General features: G+C 42.0%; 1 protein-coding gene across 1 annotated transcript in view; it reads right to left on the bottom strand.

The window, feature by feature from the left end:
* Positions 1-15,602, bottom strand: part of TRHDE (thyrotropin releasing hormone degrading enzyme) — a 388,442-nt gene extending 372,840 nt beyond the window's left edge. The window contains exons 1-2 of the mRNA XM_047067262.1: positions 14,686-15,602; positions 989-1,262 (exon numbers count right to left, since the gene is read on the bottom strand). Of these exons, the coding sequence (XP_046923218.1) occupies positions 989-1,262; positions 14,686-15,602 (1,191 nt within the window). The remainder of the gene's footprint in view (positions 1-988; positions 1,263-14,685) is intronic.
* Between the last annotated feature and the right edge of the window lie 1,473 nt (positions 15,603-17,075).

Genomic DNA, 17,075 nt, shown 5'->3' with positions numbered 1-17,075 from the left:
ATTCCTTTTATAAATTAAATGCAGAGCATGAATTTTCTAGGTTTCCTATATATCATGCTCCCCTAAGAACGTATTTCTATACACTTGGGTGTTACAGGCTAAGAGAAGCTTTATACCCTACAGAAATTCTAGCACATTGGCAGAAGAATTCATGTACAAAATATTCACTGAGCATTGTTGTTAATATTTGAAAACCAGAAACATTAAAATGTTTATCTACAGGAGGATGACAAATTTTGATATCCTCATTCAAACAATCTATTCAGATAAACCACAAAAACATAACTTTAGGTAAAAACTAAAATGAAATAAAAATAAGTTGCAGAACTATGTATAATATAAACCACTTATATGAAAGTGTAAAGCATTGCATCCATATATAGAGAAGTATATATACATACTTGATAATCGTATGGTAACATGCACAGAAATGGCAAACATCAAATTTAGGACAGGAGATATCTCTAAGGGAGAAGGCAAGGCAATGAGATCAGGCAGGTGTACACAGAGGACTTCAACTCTATCCAAAGTGTTTTACTTTCTCAAAAACTAAATAAGACTAGAGCAAAGATGGTAAAATGTTCAGATTCTCTAGAGCCAGCAAGTAGGCATGTGGAGTTTATTATATTATTCTTTCCATTTTCTGGATATCTGAAATATTTCACAATAAAAGGCAGCAGGATTCCCAGTCAGATAAGTAAAGACAAGCAACTTCCCCAAAACAAACAACAGATGTTTCAGAAATACTCAGAAGATGAAGAGGGACAGGGATGGTGGAGGTAGGAGAGGTGGTAAACGGGATAACAAGGGCTGGGTATGGAAGAGACAGTCCTCTCTGACTCTTTGAAATTTATCCCTAACGGTTAACAAAAGAATTCAGCTACATAAGATTTAAAGAGGATAAAAATGATTAACTGTTAATCCAGAAATCAGATTACTATACAGTGTATACAGTATCTAAAAACATATTTAAGTTTAAAATACTTACTGCAACCCCACTCTTGGTGGTAGTTTCTTTGTATGTGAAGTTGCAAATTGCCCAGGCTAAATAATATGTAGACATGAGAGGGGTCTGTGAAAAGTGATCCGTAACCCATCCATCTTCCTCAAACACGGAAGTTTCCACTGGCATATTGGATAAAGATAAATAGGTTGCTTGATGCTTGATGCTAATTTTGAAAGTAGCCTTGTATATTGGCTCATCAAAACAAGGAAATGCCTTTCTGGCATGTGTAGGCGAAAACTGAGTAACACCAAGGAACCTGGAAAAAAGAAAATGACATTCTCAATTACATTTATGGCTTGAGTTAAGTTATGCCCATTTTACATGCTTCTGCTGATAAAATAATATATTTTTGCCAAATCACAAGTTCTGAACTGAACTGAAGTTCATGAATAGCATGAAAGTACAATTCATGTATATTTCCCCAACAATAAAATTCCTTCAGGGAAGTTTTTGTCTCATTTGAGATACATTCTCCAAACCCAGACCAGTGCTTACTAGAGAAAATATGACACTTTACAGGAAAACAACTCGTTTCCATCACATTGAAAAATACTTGGAAATAATGGTTCTCCTTTTTAGTATGCCCCCCATTTTCTCTTCTAAAGCTGTATAAGTAAAGACAGTAAAACCAAAATCTGATGTTGTCATCAGATACATGTAGAACAGACCATCAGTGGGAAACATCTGTGCCCTCAAACTTCAGCAAGACACGATCTGATTTTGTAAGAACTTTGAAACCTGACAAAAGTTGGTTGAAATTCTGGCCTCACAACATTCTCAGCTGTATCATCCTGGATGATTACTAAATTTCCCTAAGGTATAGGTGTTCATCGCTTGAAAGGAAATAATCAAACATAACTTTCAAAAAATATTGTAAAGTGTGCAATACTTTTTACAGGAGAAGCGTGTAAAGCATCTATCACTGTAAAAGATGAAGAGCAACCATCAGACAGCTAATAAATGGCAGCCAGCCAATAAGTGATATTGATTCACAATATCTTTAACTTTACTTGAGCCTTTTGACACGTGTTTATATTGAATGACCCAGAGAATATTAGTTTTTACTACCCATATATTTATTACATAAATTATAACTTTGATATTATTATGTTAATATAATACAAATTAATATAACAAATATAAACGTCAATGTGTGCTCATGTGTATATATCTATATAAATTTATATAAATCTTTAAGTTTTCAGATCAAGCTGCAAAGTTGCATCTCATTAAAACTCTAGCTAGAAGCACCCTCTACATTCTTTCAGTTATAGTTACAAACTAAGAACCTTAAGGAAACCTTTTTTTTTAAAAAAAGGAGACCATTATTTATGAAAACATTCATGACACGAATCAATTAAACTTTTCTGATAATACTAGTTATAAAACTCGATATAAGGCAATTAAATATCAGACTTCATAAAACGTTACTAAGTGGAAAATGGAAAAAAGAGTCTCTTTAACAAATGGTACTGGGACGGGCTCTGTGCTGGCAGCTCAGAGCCTGGAGCCTGCTTCAAATTCTGTGTCTCCCTCTCTCTCTGCTCCTCCCCGGCTCAGGCTCCGTCTCTCTCTCCTTCAAAAATAAACAAAAACATTTTTAAAAAAAATGGTACTGGGAGAACTGGACAGCAACACGCAGAAGAATTAAACTAGACCACTTTCTTACACTATTTACAAAAATAAACTCAAAATGGATGAAGGACCTGAATGTGAGACAGGAAACCATCAAAACCCTAGAGGAGAAAGCAGGAAAAAACCTCTTTGACCTCAGCCACAGCAATTTCTTACTCGACACATCTCCAAAGGCAAGGGAATTAAAATCAAAAATGAACTATTGGGACCTCATCAAGATAAAAGGCTTCTGCACTGCAAAGGAAACAATCAACAAAACTAAAAAGTAACTGATGTAATACGAAAAGATATTTGCAAATGACATATTGGATACAGGGATAGTATCCAAAACCTATAAAGAACTCAACAAACTCCATACCCAAAAAACAAATAATCCAGTGAAGAAATGGGCAGAAGGCATGAATAGACACTTTTCCAAAGAAGACATCCAGAAGGCCAACAGACACACAAAACAATGTTCAACATCACTCCTCATCAGGGAAATACAAATCAAAACCAAACTGAGTTATCACCTCATACCATCAGAGTGGCTGAAATGAACAAATCAGAAGATTATAGATGCTGGTGAGAATGTGGGGAAATGGGAACCTTCCTGCACTGTTAGTGGGAATGCAAACTGGTGCTGCAGAGGTTCCTCAAAAAATTAAAAATATAACTACCCTATGACCCAGCAATACCACTGCTAGGAATTTACCCAAGGGATACAGCAGTGCTGATACATAGGGGCACATGAACCCCAATGTTTATAGCAGCACTAATAGCCAAATTATGGAAAAGACCTCAATGTCCACCAACTGATGAATGGATAAAGAAGATGTGGTTTATATACACAATGGAATACTACTTGGCAGTGAGAAAGAATGAAATCTGGCCATTTGTAGTAATGTGGATGGAACTGGAAGGTATTATGTGAAGTGACATAAGTCAGGAAGAGAAAGAAAGATACCTTATGTTTTCACTCATATGTTGATCTTGAGAAACTTAACAGAAGACCATGGGGGAAAGGAAGGGGAAAAAAATTTACAGAGCGGGAGAGAGGCAAACCATAAGAGACTCTTGGATACTGAGAATGAACTGAGGGTTGATGGAGGTGAGGGGAGAGGGGAAAGTGGGTGATGGACATTGAGGAGGGCACTTGTTGGGATGAGCACTTGGTGTTGTATGGAAACAAATTTGACAATAAATTATATTAAAAAAATAAAAAATAAATAAAAATAAAAGGCTCTTTCCTGAGGTGACTGGGTGGCTCAGTCAATTAAGCGTCCAACTTCAGCTCAGGTCATGATCTCACAGTTCATGAGTTCAAGCCTCACATTGGGATCTCTGCTGACAGCTCAGAGCCTGGAGCCTGCTTTGAATTCTGTGTGTCCCTCTCTTTCTCTGCCCCTCTCCTGCTCATGCTCGCTCTCTCTCTCTCCTCTCTCTCTCTCTCTCTCTCTCAAATAAATAAATAAATAAACATTAAAAATATATATAAAGGCCCTTTCCCCTATAAGTAATTCTGCCACCACTCCTCTCTCCATCATCCACAGTGTTCATGGTTAATCTAACATGGCTCACTTTCCCACTGAACCCAAACTTGGCCTCAGAATTATTCTTAGCATAGCACTTGAGGCAGCTACTACCAATTAATAGGAGTTGATATGTGCATTGAATCTTATTGGCTATCCCTAGCTCAACCATCAGATGTAAAAGTTCATACCATTTTAACATTATGAAGCTTACATTTATCATTGAGAGCCTACTTTTTTAAAACTTAGTTTTGAAATGGAGAAAAATAAGACATTTTCAAGATGAATTGTATACTTATTCTCAGAGAGAGGATTCTTGGGAGTTAGCTTGGGAGCAGTACTGGGCTACTACATAGCAGGCTTGGGTAATGCCTGAGCCTATTTTTTTCATTAGTAGAAGGAAAATAATAATGCTTTCTAGGCCTTCCTTCCAAAGCTGTCGAGATGATAAAATGATATAATATATGGGAAAGTCTTAACTACAAATCTTCAGATGAATATAAGGTTAAAGTTGGAAGCAATCTTAGAAGCAAATTGTCCAGCTCTCATAAATTTCTAAAATGAAAAAGTAGTTCCAATAGGGTTAAGTGATTTGTCCACAGTTTATACTGGCAATTAGTACAAAGCTGTGTCTAGCAGTCACATTTTCTGCATCTCGGTAAGAAGTAATTGTATTTCAAGAAGAGTAAAATGAATCATTAGCCGTAATTTATAAACAATGTTTTAATTCGACTTTTGGTAACAAAGGTTCTTCTTTCCAAATTTGCCGGTACCATGGTAGTATTTTTCCTTATGATTTTCTTTTGACAGTAATAGTTTTGTTTAATGAAATGTCGCTACCTTTTAGTTAACATGTACCCATTTACAATTTCTCTCCACATGCTTTTGTCTTACCTAATGTTCTTGTATCTCATCTTTCCATCTTATTAATTGAAATATCCACTGAGCTTGATATTTCTCTCCTGGGCTGTTTAAAATTTACCTACAGGATTTCATATACAAGGAAAAAGTGTTCCTTTTTAACTTTCAAGTATCTGAGGACTCCAATTCCACCACCGAACAAATAGATGTGGTCTGCTGTGTATGAGCTTTTCACTATATTAAGTACGTGGTAGGATTTTTTAAAAAATATAACCATTTTTGTCCTTAAGCTCTTTTCAATCTAACTGAAAAGAAAAAATATATACATATACATAAAAACACAAGTAACAACATTGGGGGTAAAGTTCTACAAGAGTTCAACAGAGGGGATGCTACTAGAATGTATTAGTCATTAAGTAAAAATCAAAGGTGTGTTTGGCATTAAGCAATTAATGGGTAGGAATTTATTAGATGTAGAAGATTAAATACTCTGGGTTAATGAGAAATTAATAAACCAAATATTTATACAGAAGAATCATGTTGTGCAGCCTCTTTTTGCCTTACGTAGTATGTAAATATGTTAGTAAAGCTAGCAACTTAAATCACTGATTTCTCAGGGTTGAAAGGGATATAAAGATCATCTAGTGACTTTTTCTGCAATTAATATTCTTAATGAATTCACACACACAGTATATATCTATGCACAGAGGGCCACCATATATTCTGATAATGTCTAAATGAGGAAATACCAATTTCACAGTCTGGCAACTGAGGACGATTGCAATGGAATTTCAATTCAGTATTTAGGAAATCAAAAGAAGTCCCTTGATGAAGAAGAACAGTTGGATGAGATTACTTTTAGGTCTTTTCCAAGCTCAAGATCCTATAACTGTACAATATTCAGAAATAAAATATTCTCTCTATTTGATGAGATTTTTTAATAGTAAATTACACTACCACTAAATAGCTTTTTACTGCAAGCTCTATAATGCATTTGCTTCTCTTAATCATCATTCTTGACTATTCAATACTGAAGAGAAAAAGATAAATATATATGCATCATTCCCTCAAGGAGTTTATACTCTAATAAAAGAAATTAAACAAATACCTAAACTGGCATTCTACAAAAAGCCATGACAAAGAAGGAAAATGTACGAAGAACTTACATTCTCCTGAAGCAAGGCTTCTCAACCTTGGAACTACTGACATTTAAGGTTGGATAATTATTCTTTGTGGGGGGCTGTCCTCTGCACTTTAAGATGTTGAACAGCATCCAGGGCCTCTACCACTAGATGCCAGTAGCATTTCCCACCCAGCTGTGACAACCAAAACATATCCAGGCACAGCAACTGTATTGTACCCTGGCGTTGGGGCGGGGGTGGGGGGGGGCACAAAATTTACCCAGTTGAGAACTACTGGCCTTAAGAATTGAAGAGGCTTTATGGAGGAAGAAGCCTAAGAATTGATCTTAAAGCCTGGGTAGTGTTTTAAAGGTCAGAAGCAGATGACGAAGTGAGCAAGTCGACTGTAAGTAGCACAGAAATAAGCCTTTAAAAAAGTATCGACTCACTTATTAAGTTAGTGCGCTGTCTGTTCTCTCACAGATTCTCATTTTATCAGGACTCAGTATTTCTGGTCCATCTCTAACACCCCTCTCACCCTTGATATTCTCCTGTCTAACAAAGAGACCTAGTTCAAGGCTCAGTACCCTCAACAGGCAACAGGTTCTGCTGGATTTCAAAAAAAATAGAATTCTGTCTTCACTGTATGTATTTTTGGAGTTGCCTTCGACTGGTGGAAGGGGCACTTCTCTTCTGCTTACTGACATTAAAAACAGCAGAGAGGCCTCTAAAGAAGGTGACTGGAGTAGAAAATAATGAATTTGGGTTTTGAGTAAATTCGAAGTAAGTTTGAGTTGGTAGCAGGACACCAGATAGAAGAAGTACAAAAAATTAATTAAAAATAGAAAAAATTGTAATATACAGTATGGATCCAAAATACATATGCAAATGCAGCAAGAAGTAATATAAAACAGCAGGAGGCAGAAGGTAATAGGGACAAGTAGTTCATTTTCGGTTTTTCTCCTGCTTCTTTAAACAAAATCATTTTCATCTTTTAATGAATCTCTCTATTACCATGAAAAATTCCACTTCCAAAAGTGACATCTAGAAGTGTCATTCCAAGAATGCCACTTTAGCATAACGAGAAAAACGTAAATAATATACATGTATTTTAATTCTCTTCTATCTAAAATAAATTACTTTATTTCTTAACAACTTGTCTATTTGACATTTTGGTTGAGCTGAGGAGGGCATAGAGCTCTGTGTTGCTTCTGAAGGATACAGAGAATTGATTTCTTCTTATTTCTGCGGAAGTTCACTAGGCAAGCTACTTGTGTCAAGTCATTATGATAAGATTCAGCAGAAGTAATGCATTAACGTTGGCTGATATTGCCAACAAATTACTGTATGTGGTACAAAACAATTTCTGTTCCATTATTTTCAGTTTGCCTTTTCATAAAGTGAAAATATGCAGAGGAAACCAACATTTGCATGACACTGTTAGCATGCAGATTGATTCATGGCTTTTCTCTGTGGAGCCCACCAAAACCAGGAGAACCTCACAAAGGGCATGCCCCGTTGGAGAGGCTTCCATTAGGACCACATTTATGCATACCACACATACAGCAGTGAAAAATGATCTTTGAACTTACTTCCATTGCAATAGCAATCTGCCTGGTGTTGCAAGAGTTTCAGATTGATAATAAAAACTCCCAAGATCTAACGAAAAGTTCTAATGGAACATCTAGTTACTATTCAACTGTTTGCAGTAAATGGACTCAGTTGACAAGGTCATGGAAGTTACACGTGTCCCATTTAAAGTTAAGGTTGTTAATCAAAATGCAAATTATTACTCAATGACAAAACATTTTAAGCCAAAATGGGTCGTTGTTTAGACTGTGTGTTTTTATGTACTTCAATGAGTCATTAAACCTCTGCCATTTCAGAAAAGTACTCCTGCTGAATATTCAGTGCTATAAGCAAGCGTGTAATCTATTTTTTTAAATAACCATTCTAGTAAACTAAAAACATAATGCAATAATGCCAGCAATATGTATGTAGGAAGTGGTGCATATGTGAATAATCGTGTTATAAAAACAGAGCACAATATTCATAATTGTTTTCCTATTTATGTACTAAATACTCTTATCAAAAATGAGTCCTGAGTGCTTGATCACCATTGATGAAGAATATTATGAATGCACTAAAATTACTTCTGCAAGCCATAATATTAGGTTCTCATAGGCATAAATAGTGTCTGAGATTCGTTTGTTTAATATTGGAAGGAGGCAAAGCATTGTGTAAGTATTATAAAATACTGCTACTGTCAGAACTCAAAGTCTTGGGAACAATAGCTAATGACTGGTGTACCTCTCCCTTGGTCCTCGGGGTTTTACAATTTGATGCACCGACTTCCAGTGACAAGGAGGGCACCCCCCCCGACCTCTGCTATTCTCACTGCTGATAGAGAGCAGCACCATAATCAGAGAGGTGTCTGTTCCCTTTGTTTCCTTATTCTCTTCCTGCTCTCTCAGCCCTCTCCATCTCATCATGTCTGGCTCAAGCATGGCGTTTCTCTAGCTGGGCAATACCATAGCGCTTCTCTTCGCTCTCTTCCTCATGGTGGAAAGGCTCTGCTTTCTCCTCTGTCTTTTGAATTTTGCTTGTGGGGCAAAACAAAGAGCAGTGGAGGCAATGGCTACAAGGACAATTCCCACCCCGGCCTTGCTAGTAGGAGAAACCCCAAGGTAAAAATATTGACCCTCTATGACCCTGTACCAGTGCAAAGAGTAGATCTCCAGCCATAGAATAATATAATAATATTAATACCCACAAAAGTGTTTACCATTTGTCAGACACTGCTCTAAATGTTTTATTACTTAACTCATGTGATCCTCACAATAACCCTACCATCATCCCCATTTTCCAGATGAGGACACCAGACACAGAACAGTTAGGAAATGCAGCCAGGGTCATAAAGCTAGCTTTGCTAGTAAGAAGCAGAGTCAGGACATGAACCCAGGCAGCCTGGTTTCAGAGTCCCTGAACACACTAAACACACACACATCTTTTCCATCCACCAACACAACCAAAAGTGGCTTGAAACTGTTCTTAAAAGAGATAAAAAGTAACCAAGAGTGGTAACTTTAAAACTTCATTCTTTTTCTACCCATTCCTCTGATTTTTTTTCATCTGTGTGATCACAGGGAAAGATCTGAATAATTAAAGTAAAACTTCACGCTGCAAGTGAACATAGGTCTAAACTAGGAAGGATCAGCTCATCCCATCTCTGAAAAAACAGTGCTAGAGCTCCTTAAACCACCCAGTCACTCATTTATTCAGTAACTGAGCAGAGAAGTCAGGAGGGGTGAGCGTGGGGCCCCTCACCCCAATTCAGCCCCACCTTATCTCGCCAATCTTATTCCCAACACCACCATCCATTGTGGCCACATGCATCATTCCAGATTGGCCAGGAAACTGAGAAGAGTGGGGAGTATCTTTTATCTTTATATTCACCCACATTCAACATAGTGACAGTCGACTTGCTACTGTCTACTCTCTAGTGGCAAAAAGCAGGATGACATGGGACTTTGAAGAGCTCTGGAGGACCCCAGCCACTGTTGCAAATCTGAAAGCACACAGGGGACAAACAATTAAAAGGAAGTTGACCACCTTGACAGTGATGATGATTATCATTGCTGGCCGGTGGGATAATGAACATGGGGTGATGACGAACACCCTTCCTTACAGACTGTAAAACATTTATGTATTAAACCTTAATCATTTCTTCCTTGCTCCTTTTATACCATCCTTTGCAGATGTGCTTAAAGGAGTCCCATTCTTTCTTGTCATCACATGGACAAATGTCCCCATCCTCAGCAAACCTAAACCATCACCCTGGACTACTGCCCAAAGCCCATTCCCATCCCCATTGGTGAGAATTGGTTTGAGGAAATAAACATGCTTTGCAAACCAAATACCAGAAAACCAGTCACAGATCCATCTTGTTCAAAAGAGATCCAGAGCAGATAGGCCCTGTTTAGGCTTCAGAGTACTTCGAATAAATAAAAACTACTTTAACTCTTTCAGAGAAAGTGTGTATTTTATTACTATCCAGAGTAATCAAATAAGATGGCATCATGAAAAACACAGCAAGATAAACACCAACTGTATGGATTTTCCCATCCAACTGCATTATTAACTGAACAAACATTTGTGAAACGATTTTTGTAGATTAGGTTTATTGGTGGCATTCTAAATTGTGACCAAAATCTAGACTGGACTCAGTTTGGCCATATGGTTACGCGTGTCTGACAGAAAGGCAATGAGTTAAGTCCATAAAGGAACCATATAAAAAAAGTTTTCACAGACACAAATGGTTTTTTACAAGTTTTTCAGTTCAGAGCCTTCTACAGAGTAGCAAAAAGACATGAATTCCAGCTTGCTCATGTAACAATATCTCCTCACCAGAGTGAATGGGAGAAATGAGGCTGCTTTCAATATTAAAGCAATGTGGTGGTTTTCTTGTTTTTATTAAATGTCATGATTATTAATTCAGTCCAAAAAACTACAAGGCATCAAACCATCTACACTAATACCACAAAAGATCAAATGCCTATCCATAAAATCCTCTAGCCTCTCCACAAGATTCCTGCAAAAGAGTTTTTTGCAATTCTCTTTGAGAACCACAGTGTTATTTTCCAATTTTACTTGGAGATCATGGTTTCTCTTTAAATACCCTTTATAGAAAAAGACCACTTATTTTTATTTTGTGTTCTGTAACTGTGGCATATTATAGACCCAGTCAAAGTTTGTCAAAGAAAAATAGTCTCCCTTTTGAAAGTGAATAAAATATTCATTTACTTTGAGTAAATTTCCTCTTTGAGTCCAACCATCTGGTTCTAAATAAGGTACCCTACTTTGAACATGGATATGCTTGCCATCTGGCTACCCGATAGCGGCAATTACTTCAGGTAAATAACCTATACCTAATTCTAAGCAAGTATATTCTACTATAGGATCCTGTGGCATAAATACACACCCTTTTTATCTGCCTACCACGCACCAACTTGAGGCAAAAATGAGTGTGTGTTCTGCCTAATGAAGATAACTGACTGCCATGTGCAAACATTTCAAATCTGAGAGAAACTTATTTGCAATATTCAACAAGTGGTGAATTTTCCCTTTAGCCAAATGCTCAACAGAAAGTAGAGGAGCCTTGGGCTTTAAGAAGGAGTGGGTCCCTCTACCATCGTCCAGTGCAGGATGGGAACTAGGGATGTTGAGTGTTCCCTGTAGGACAAAACCAGGTCCCATTCAACACCTAGTGGGGGATAAAACCTTCCAGGGGTCATAAGTATATAACAGTAGTGAAATCTAATTTTCCTGCCCTCACCTGACTTCTTCCTCTCAGACCTCTGAGGAGTAAACCAAAGAATCAGATTGACTGGGTATTAATGTGTTGTTTCCATAGAAGCTAAGTAAGGTGGACCGAATTGTAGTACTGTTCTTTAAATATTTCCAGTTGCTCACTTTGACTCCTCATTAGGCAGCATAAGTATTTATTTTTATTACAAAAATTATCCAACAATTAAATTGGCAAAAATTATGACTAACTAAAGATCAAGCTATTTAATCATTAATCAAATGAAAATTTAGAATTTGCATCTATGTCCTCTTTGAAAGTGTGTTTTTAAATGCCAGATTACAGAGCATTTGGGGAACAAAATCATCACCAACCGAAGTCCAAACCTGGCTGAGTTCCTGACATTAGTATGTTTAAAAAGTGTTCCAAAAAAAAAAAAGAGGTTAGAGTGGGAGAGAGCCAAAGCATAAGAGACTCTTAAAAACTAAGAACAAACTGAGGGTTGATGGGGGGTGGGAGGGAGGGGAGGGTGGGTGATAGGTATTGAGGAGGGCACCTTTTGGGATGAGCACTGGGTGTTGTATGGAAACCAATTTGACAATAAATTTCATATATTGAAATAAATAAATAAATAAATAAATAAATAAATAAATAAATAAATAAAGTGTTCCAAGTACCCATAGTAACAACAGCAATCAAAAAAATCAAAAAACTATTAATATATGTAATATTAACGTAATTGTGAAATGGCTCATTAGATTGTCTTTGCCATATCAACTCCAGCTAGAAACATTCAAGAAATTATCATATTCACTCTGGTATTGAAGGAAAAAAAAATATGAAGAAGAATAAGGACTTTCTCTAAGATGCTATTTAGAAACAAAACCATCCTGAGATGCCCAGAAATACTGAATCCTGATTTTCTATTGGGATGCAGAGTTTAGCCACATGTACACTAGGTTAAACTTTCAACCAAGTTATTTACATCTTTGGGAGAAAATCGGGAGGGAGTTTGAACACAAATATGCACTAGGGGTACAAGAAATCAGTTATGGGTCAAGCAGAAACATCTGGTCTTTTTAAGAGTCCTGTTAATTTGAAAGCACTGACCAAAACAAGCTCAGTTCCACCAAATACATTTTGGCATGGCTTAAAAAAAAAAAAAAAAGCAGGATTTGTTGGAAGTATTTATTTCACTAGAGCAAGATTTATCAGTAATGATATACAACTCCCACTGTTGACATTTCAACATAAGCTTGTTTCCAAACACAACATGCAAATTTGCCTTATATGCCTTTTCTCCCATATCTGATATGATCATGGGTTTTTAAAAAATATATTTAATCTGTATTGTTCAGAATATGTTGAAGGAAGTGGTAGAAGAGGCTTAAATTATCCACTTCTGATTGTAGGAGCTTGAAAGTGAATAATTTATACATTCACTTATAGGAGGCTTTAGCTATCACACAGCTACTAAACCATTGGAAAATTTATCTGAGGTTACTTCATAGCACACTATAAAAGAATAAAACTTTTGTGTCTTCCCACAACACAGTGAAATTTCCCAGTCTCCTATACAATAACAAACTTCTTCTGTGAGTTCGCAGAGACCACAAGCCCTGGCCCATCAGAAAACCAAAGTTCAAATCCTACCTCTCCACTGACAAGCCTGCTGATCTCAGGCACCCAGGGCTGCTCTGAGCCTCAGTTTTCTGCTGTTGTGAAAATCATTTGAGAACTGGGGAGGCTCTGCTAGGGGCATCACTGCTAATCTCCAGCCTGCCTCTACTTCTAAGGTTGTCGATTTCTTTTTTAAGTTCATTTTGGTTGTTTGCGGGCCCTCTACTCATTTCATTAATGACTCAAGGTTATTTTAAATGCAATGGATTAGGGCAAAAAGCAAGAATCACTTGTTTATTCATACAATAATATGCTTGAATGCTTACTACCATAGGATACTCATAATAGCCAATATTTATAGTGGACACTCTATATGCCAGGTATAGGTTAAGTGCTTTTCAATGCATTTGTTCATGGACACCTGCAACAACCCTGTGAGAATATTACTATTATCAAATTAAAACTAAAAGTCCGGGCTCTGGAGTCAAACTGCTTGGGTCTAAATCCCTGCTTTGTCAGCTCACTATGTGACAAATGACTTGACCTCTTGCCTCCATTTCCCTATCTATAAGATAGGAAGTGTCCTGGACAGCATCTTCCACATAGGGTTCTTGTAGGAGTGAGTTAACATACGTCCCTGGATAAGCACTAAAGGCGGTCATTGTCAGCAACTGGTGACTTAGATTCGTCAGCTTCGTCTTCGAGCCTTCACCACAGCCACAGTTGTATCTGGGATTCGAACCCACTTTTGTTTGACTCCAAAGTCTGAGCTCTAAACAAGTGGTGGAAAGCCCCACAGCCTCTCCAAAAAATAAAGAATAAAAGACGGTCCAAATCTAAAAAGCATCAAAGGCACTCGTTAACAAGGCATTTGAGACTGACGCTAGCTTTCCCTCTTTTCACCACTGGAGTCATTTCCAGAGGCAGTAACTCAAGAACAACAAAAAACTGGAGTCACTCTGCGTTAAGAGACAGCTGGCAGCACTTGCAAGGAAATTTCTCGCTGGCATTGACCATGGGAGCCTCCCCGGGTCCCTGTCAGCCTCCCCCTTAGTCTGTCACCTGGACCTGCTCTTACTGCTCTGAATCTCAAGTTCCAGTTTTGGAAAACTTGAAGCAGCCAAAGTCATCCTCTACTCTGCGCCTGCCAGATAATAGGCGAGGTGGGCACGTTGAGGGGGAGGGAACGATTTGCCCTGCACTGACTTCTTACTTGGATGTGCCCCGGCCTTTGGCCCTCACGTATTTTCCCTGGACCGTATCTTGGCAGGCTTTTGATGCCACCCTGGTATCGCTCAGATTTCACACTACACTTTAAAAAGACCTGTGCTAGACTACGCTAGCTAAGGAACTTTGACGGGTGGGGGTTCCAGACTAGAGGAGGGGGTGGCATTCATTGTTTGGCACTGATGAGTGAGTCTGTGGAGTTGGCAGCAGTGAAAGCCCGGGTATGTGGGAGATCCCAAGGGGTCTGGGTAATGGTCCTACCCCCACCTTACGCTTCCTTCCCCCACCACTCGCTTTTCGGGTCTCAGAAGCCAGCCCGGTCCCTGGGGTCGCCGGCCGCCCAGCCGTTTGAGCAGCCTGGCTGGGTGGGGCGGCGCCGGGCACCGCCTCCCTCCCTACCTTCTCTCCCCATGGAGCACGTAGGAGCTGCGGAAGAAGCCCAAGAGCTCGTTCTCGATCAGGGCGTTGTAGATGATCTTCAGGTTGTAATTCCTCTGCGCGTCCAAGGTCCTATTCAGCACCACCACCAAGACCTGGGTTTGCGGGTAGAGGAAAAAGCCGGCCACCGGAACAGCCCCCGCCACCCGGTCCTCGGCCACCTGCACCTTCTCGACCGCCACCCGGGAGGCGTGCAGCACGACGTAGCGGGTGGCGTTCCGGCACGCGATCTCCACGTTGACCTCCCCGGAGAAGGTGAAGTTCTCCATGAAGGCGGTGAGCATCAGATTGTAGTGCAGCGGCTTGAGGTGGCCCGACAGGCGCAGCTGCGTCCAAGGCTGCCACTGCTCCCGCTCCTCCTCCGACGGCGGCTGGGCTGACGGGGTCCCAGGGGTGGCCTCCCCGCCTACCTCGGGCTGCGAGGAGTCTCCGCCGGCATGGTGGTTGCGCCGGGCCGAACCCGGAAGGCTGGCGTTGCCGCCGCGCGCGGGGAAGCCGGCGGGGCCGCCGTCGGCGCCCGGCGCTGCGCTAGCTCCGCACTCGTCGAAGCGCAAGCTGAGCAGCACCGCGAGCATGGTGACCGCGAGCAGCGCCACGATGGACACGGCGAAGGCCAGCACGAGCCGCTTGTGCACCGTGATGTGGCGCTCGGTGGTGCGGGGTCGCACCCCCACGGAGTCCGTCCAGGGGTCCGAGAGCCCCCTGCCGCCGGCCCGGAGCGCGGCGTCGTTCTCCCCCATCGTGGCAGCGAAGGGTGAGCTGCTCTTCTCAGCCCCCTCCTCCTCCTCCTCCTCCTCCTTCTTCTTCTTCCTCTTCTTTTTCTTCTTCTTCTTTTTCTTCTCCTCCTCTTGCTCCCCCCGCTCGCCGTCCAGGGCCATCACACTGCCTCCTCCTCCTCCTCCCCCGCCCCCTCCGGCACCCCCCGCGAGCGGGCCACCCGGGCCACCGCCAGCGCAGGCATCAGAGAGCGCACGCGGGCCGAGGGCGCGACGCCAGCTGGGACCCTGAAGACGCCGGCCCGGGTTCTTTTAAGACGGGTTCTGGCCGCAGGCGACAGCAACCTGGGCGCCCCCCATCAGCCCCGCCTCTCTCCGGACCCCGGCGGCCGAGGCGCGGGGCTGCGAGCTCTGGGACGCGCCCAACTTAAGGAGCGTCTCGCTCGCCCCACCGCGCGCTACTTCTCCGGCCGGCGCGGGGCGCCGGGGCACATGCTGCCTCCGCCCCTGTGCGCCTGCGGCTCCCGGCTTGCCCTCCCCTGCGCCCAGCTCTCGCCCGCCTTTCTGCGGGAGCCTTCCAACGGGTCCTCCGCTAGAAAGGACCGGGAGCGGTGGAGAGGGAAGTTAGGGCTTCCGCTTTCTCTCCCCACTCCAGCGGCGGCGTTCAGTCCTCTGGGTGGGATGTGCTCGTGGCAGCAGCGGCGGCGGCAGCAGCGGAGGCGCCCGAGCCATGCACTCCGCAGCCGGGGGCGAGAGGATGGCCGGGGAAGAAGAGACCGGGGTGAACCAGGCGGGCGTCCCAGGGCCGCAGAGCCGCGCCGGGAATCTGCCCTGAAGAAGGCTTCTCCTCCACCCTGGACACTTTAAGCAGCGGTGGCGGCAAACGGCGTGAGGTTGCAGACCGGACAGCGAGCCTCCCTCGTTCCGACGTTGCTCTGACCTCCGGAGATGACAAGTGAGCAAGAAGTGTCCGATCGGGCCATCCCCTTCAGGTAGATGAAGCTCCGGGTTTGCTCTGTGTCCCCGTGGGGAGAGCCGGAGTGCGTGTGTGCGAGTGCGTGTGCATGTGTGCGCGTGTGTGCCTGTGTGTGTGTGTGTGTGTGTGTGTGTGTGTGTGTGTGTGTATACACAGTCTCCAGGTCCAGATTGCCAAGGCTACTCTGGCTGCATTCGGGGACTGAAACTCCCGGAGAAAGGCAAAGGAGAGAGCGAGAGAGCGCGAGGAGGCAGGGAAGGCGGGAGGGAGGGGAGCGGCTGAGCGGCAGAGGCAGGCACTGGGAGATTAGAGAGCTTTTCTCCGCTCTGTCACACCAGACACCCACAGCCACAGAGGGGGTTGCTGAGCCGCCTGCAAGAAGTACATTGTAAATCTTCAGCGCAGCCAGCCCCGCAGTCTCCCCTTTTCCCGACCGCTTAGCCCCATCGCGCCTCCCGGGGAGGGGGGGCGGGAATCCTTGAAGCCTCTGGCTATTAACACCGACAGCGAAGGAAGATCCTGCTGGGGAGCTGTGGCAGGATCAGATTTCACATCTAGCTCGCCTGAGGATTTGGAGGATTGTATGTAAATGGAAACAAATTCTCCAAAGCCTGACTACAGATATTATACAGTGTGATGTGTCCAGGTGTGCAGTACTA

Source organism: Lynx rufus, unplaced genomic scaffold (genome assembly GCF_022079265.1).
Source record: "Lynx rufus isolate CCGP_SWC_20201006 ecotype Redwood Valley unplaced genomic scaffold, mLynRuf1.p SCAF_7, whole genome shotgun sequence".
Taxonomy (NCBI): domain Eukaryota; kingdom Metazoa; phylum Chordata; class Mammalia; order Carnivora; family Felidae; genus Lynx; species Lynx rufus.
This window is presented reverse-complemented; position numbering and strand designations above follow the sequence as displayed.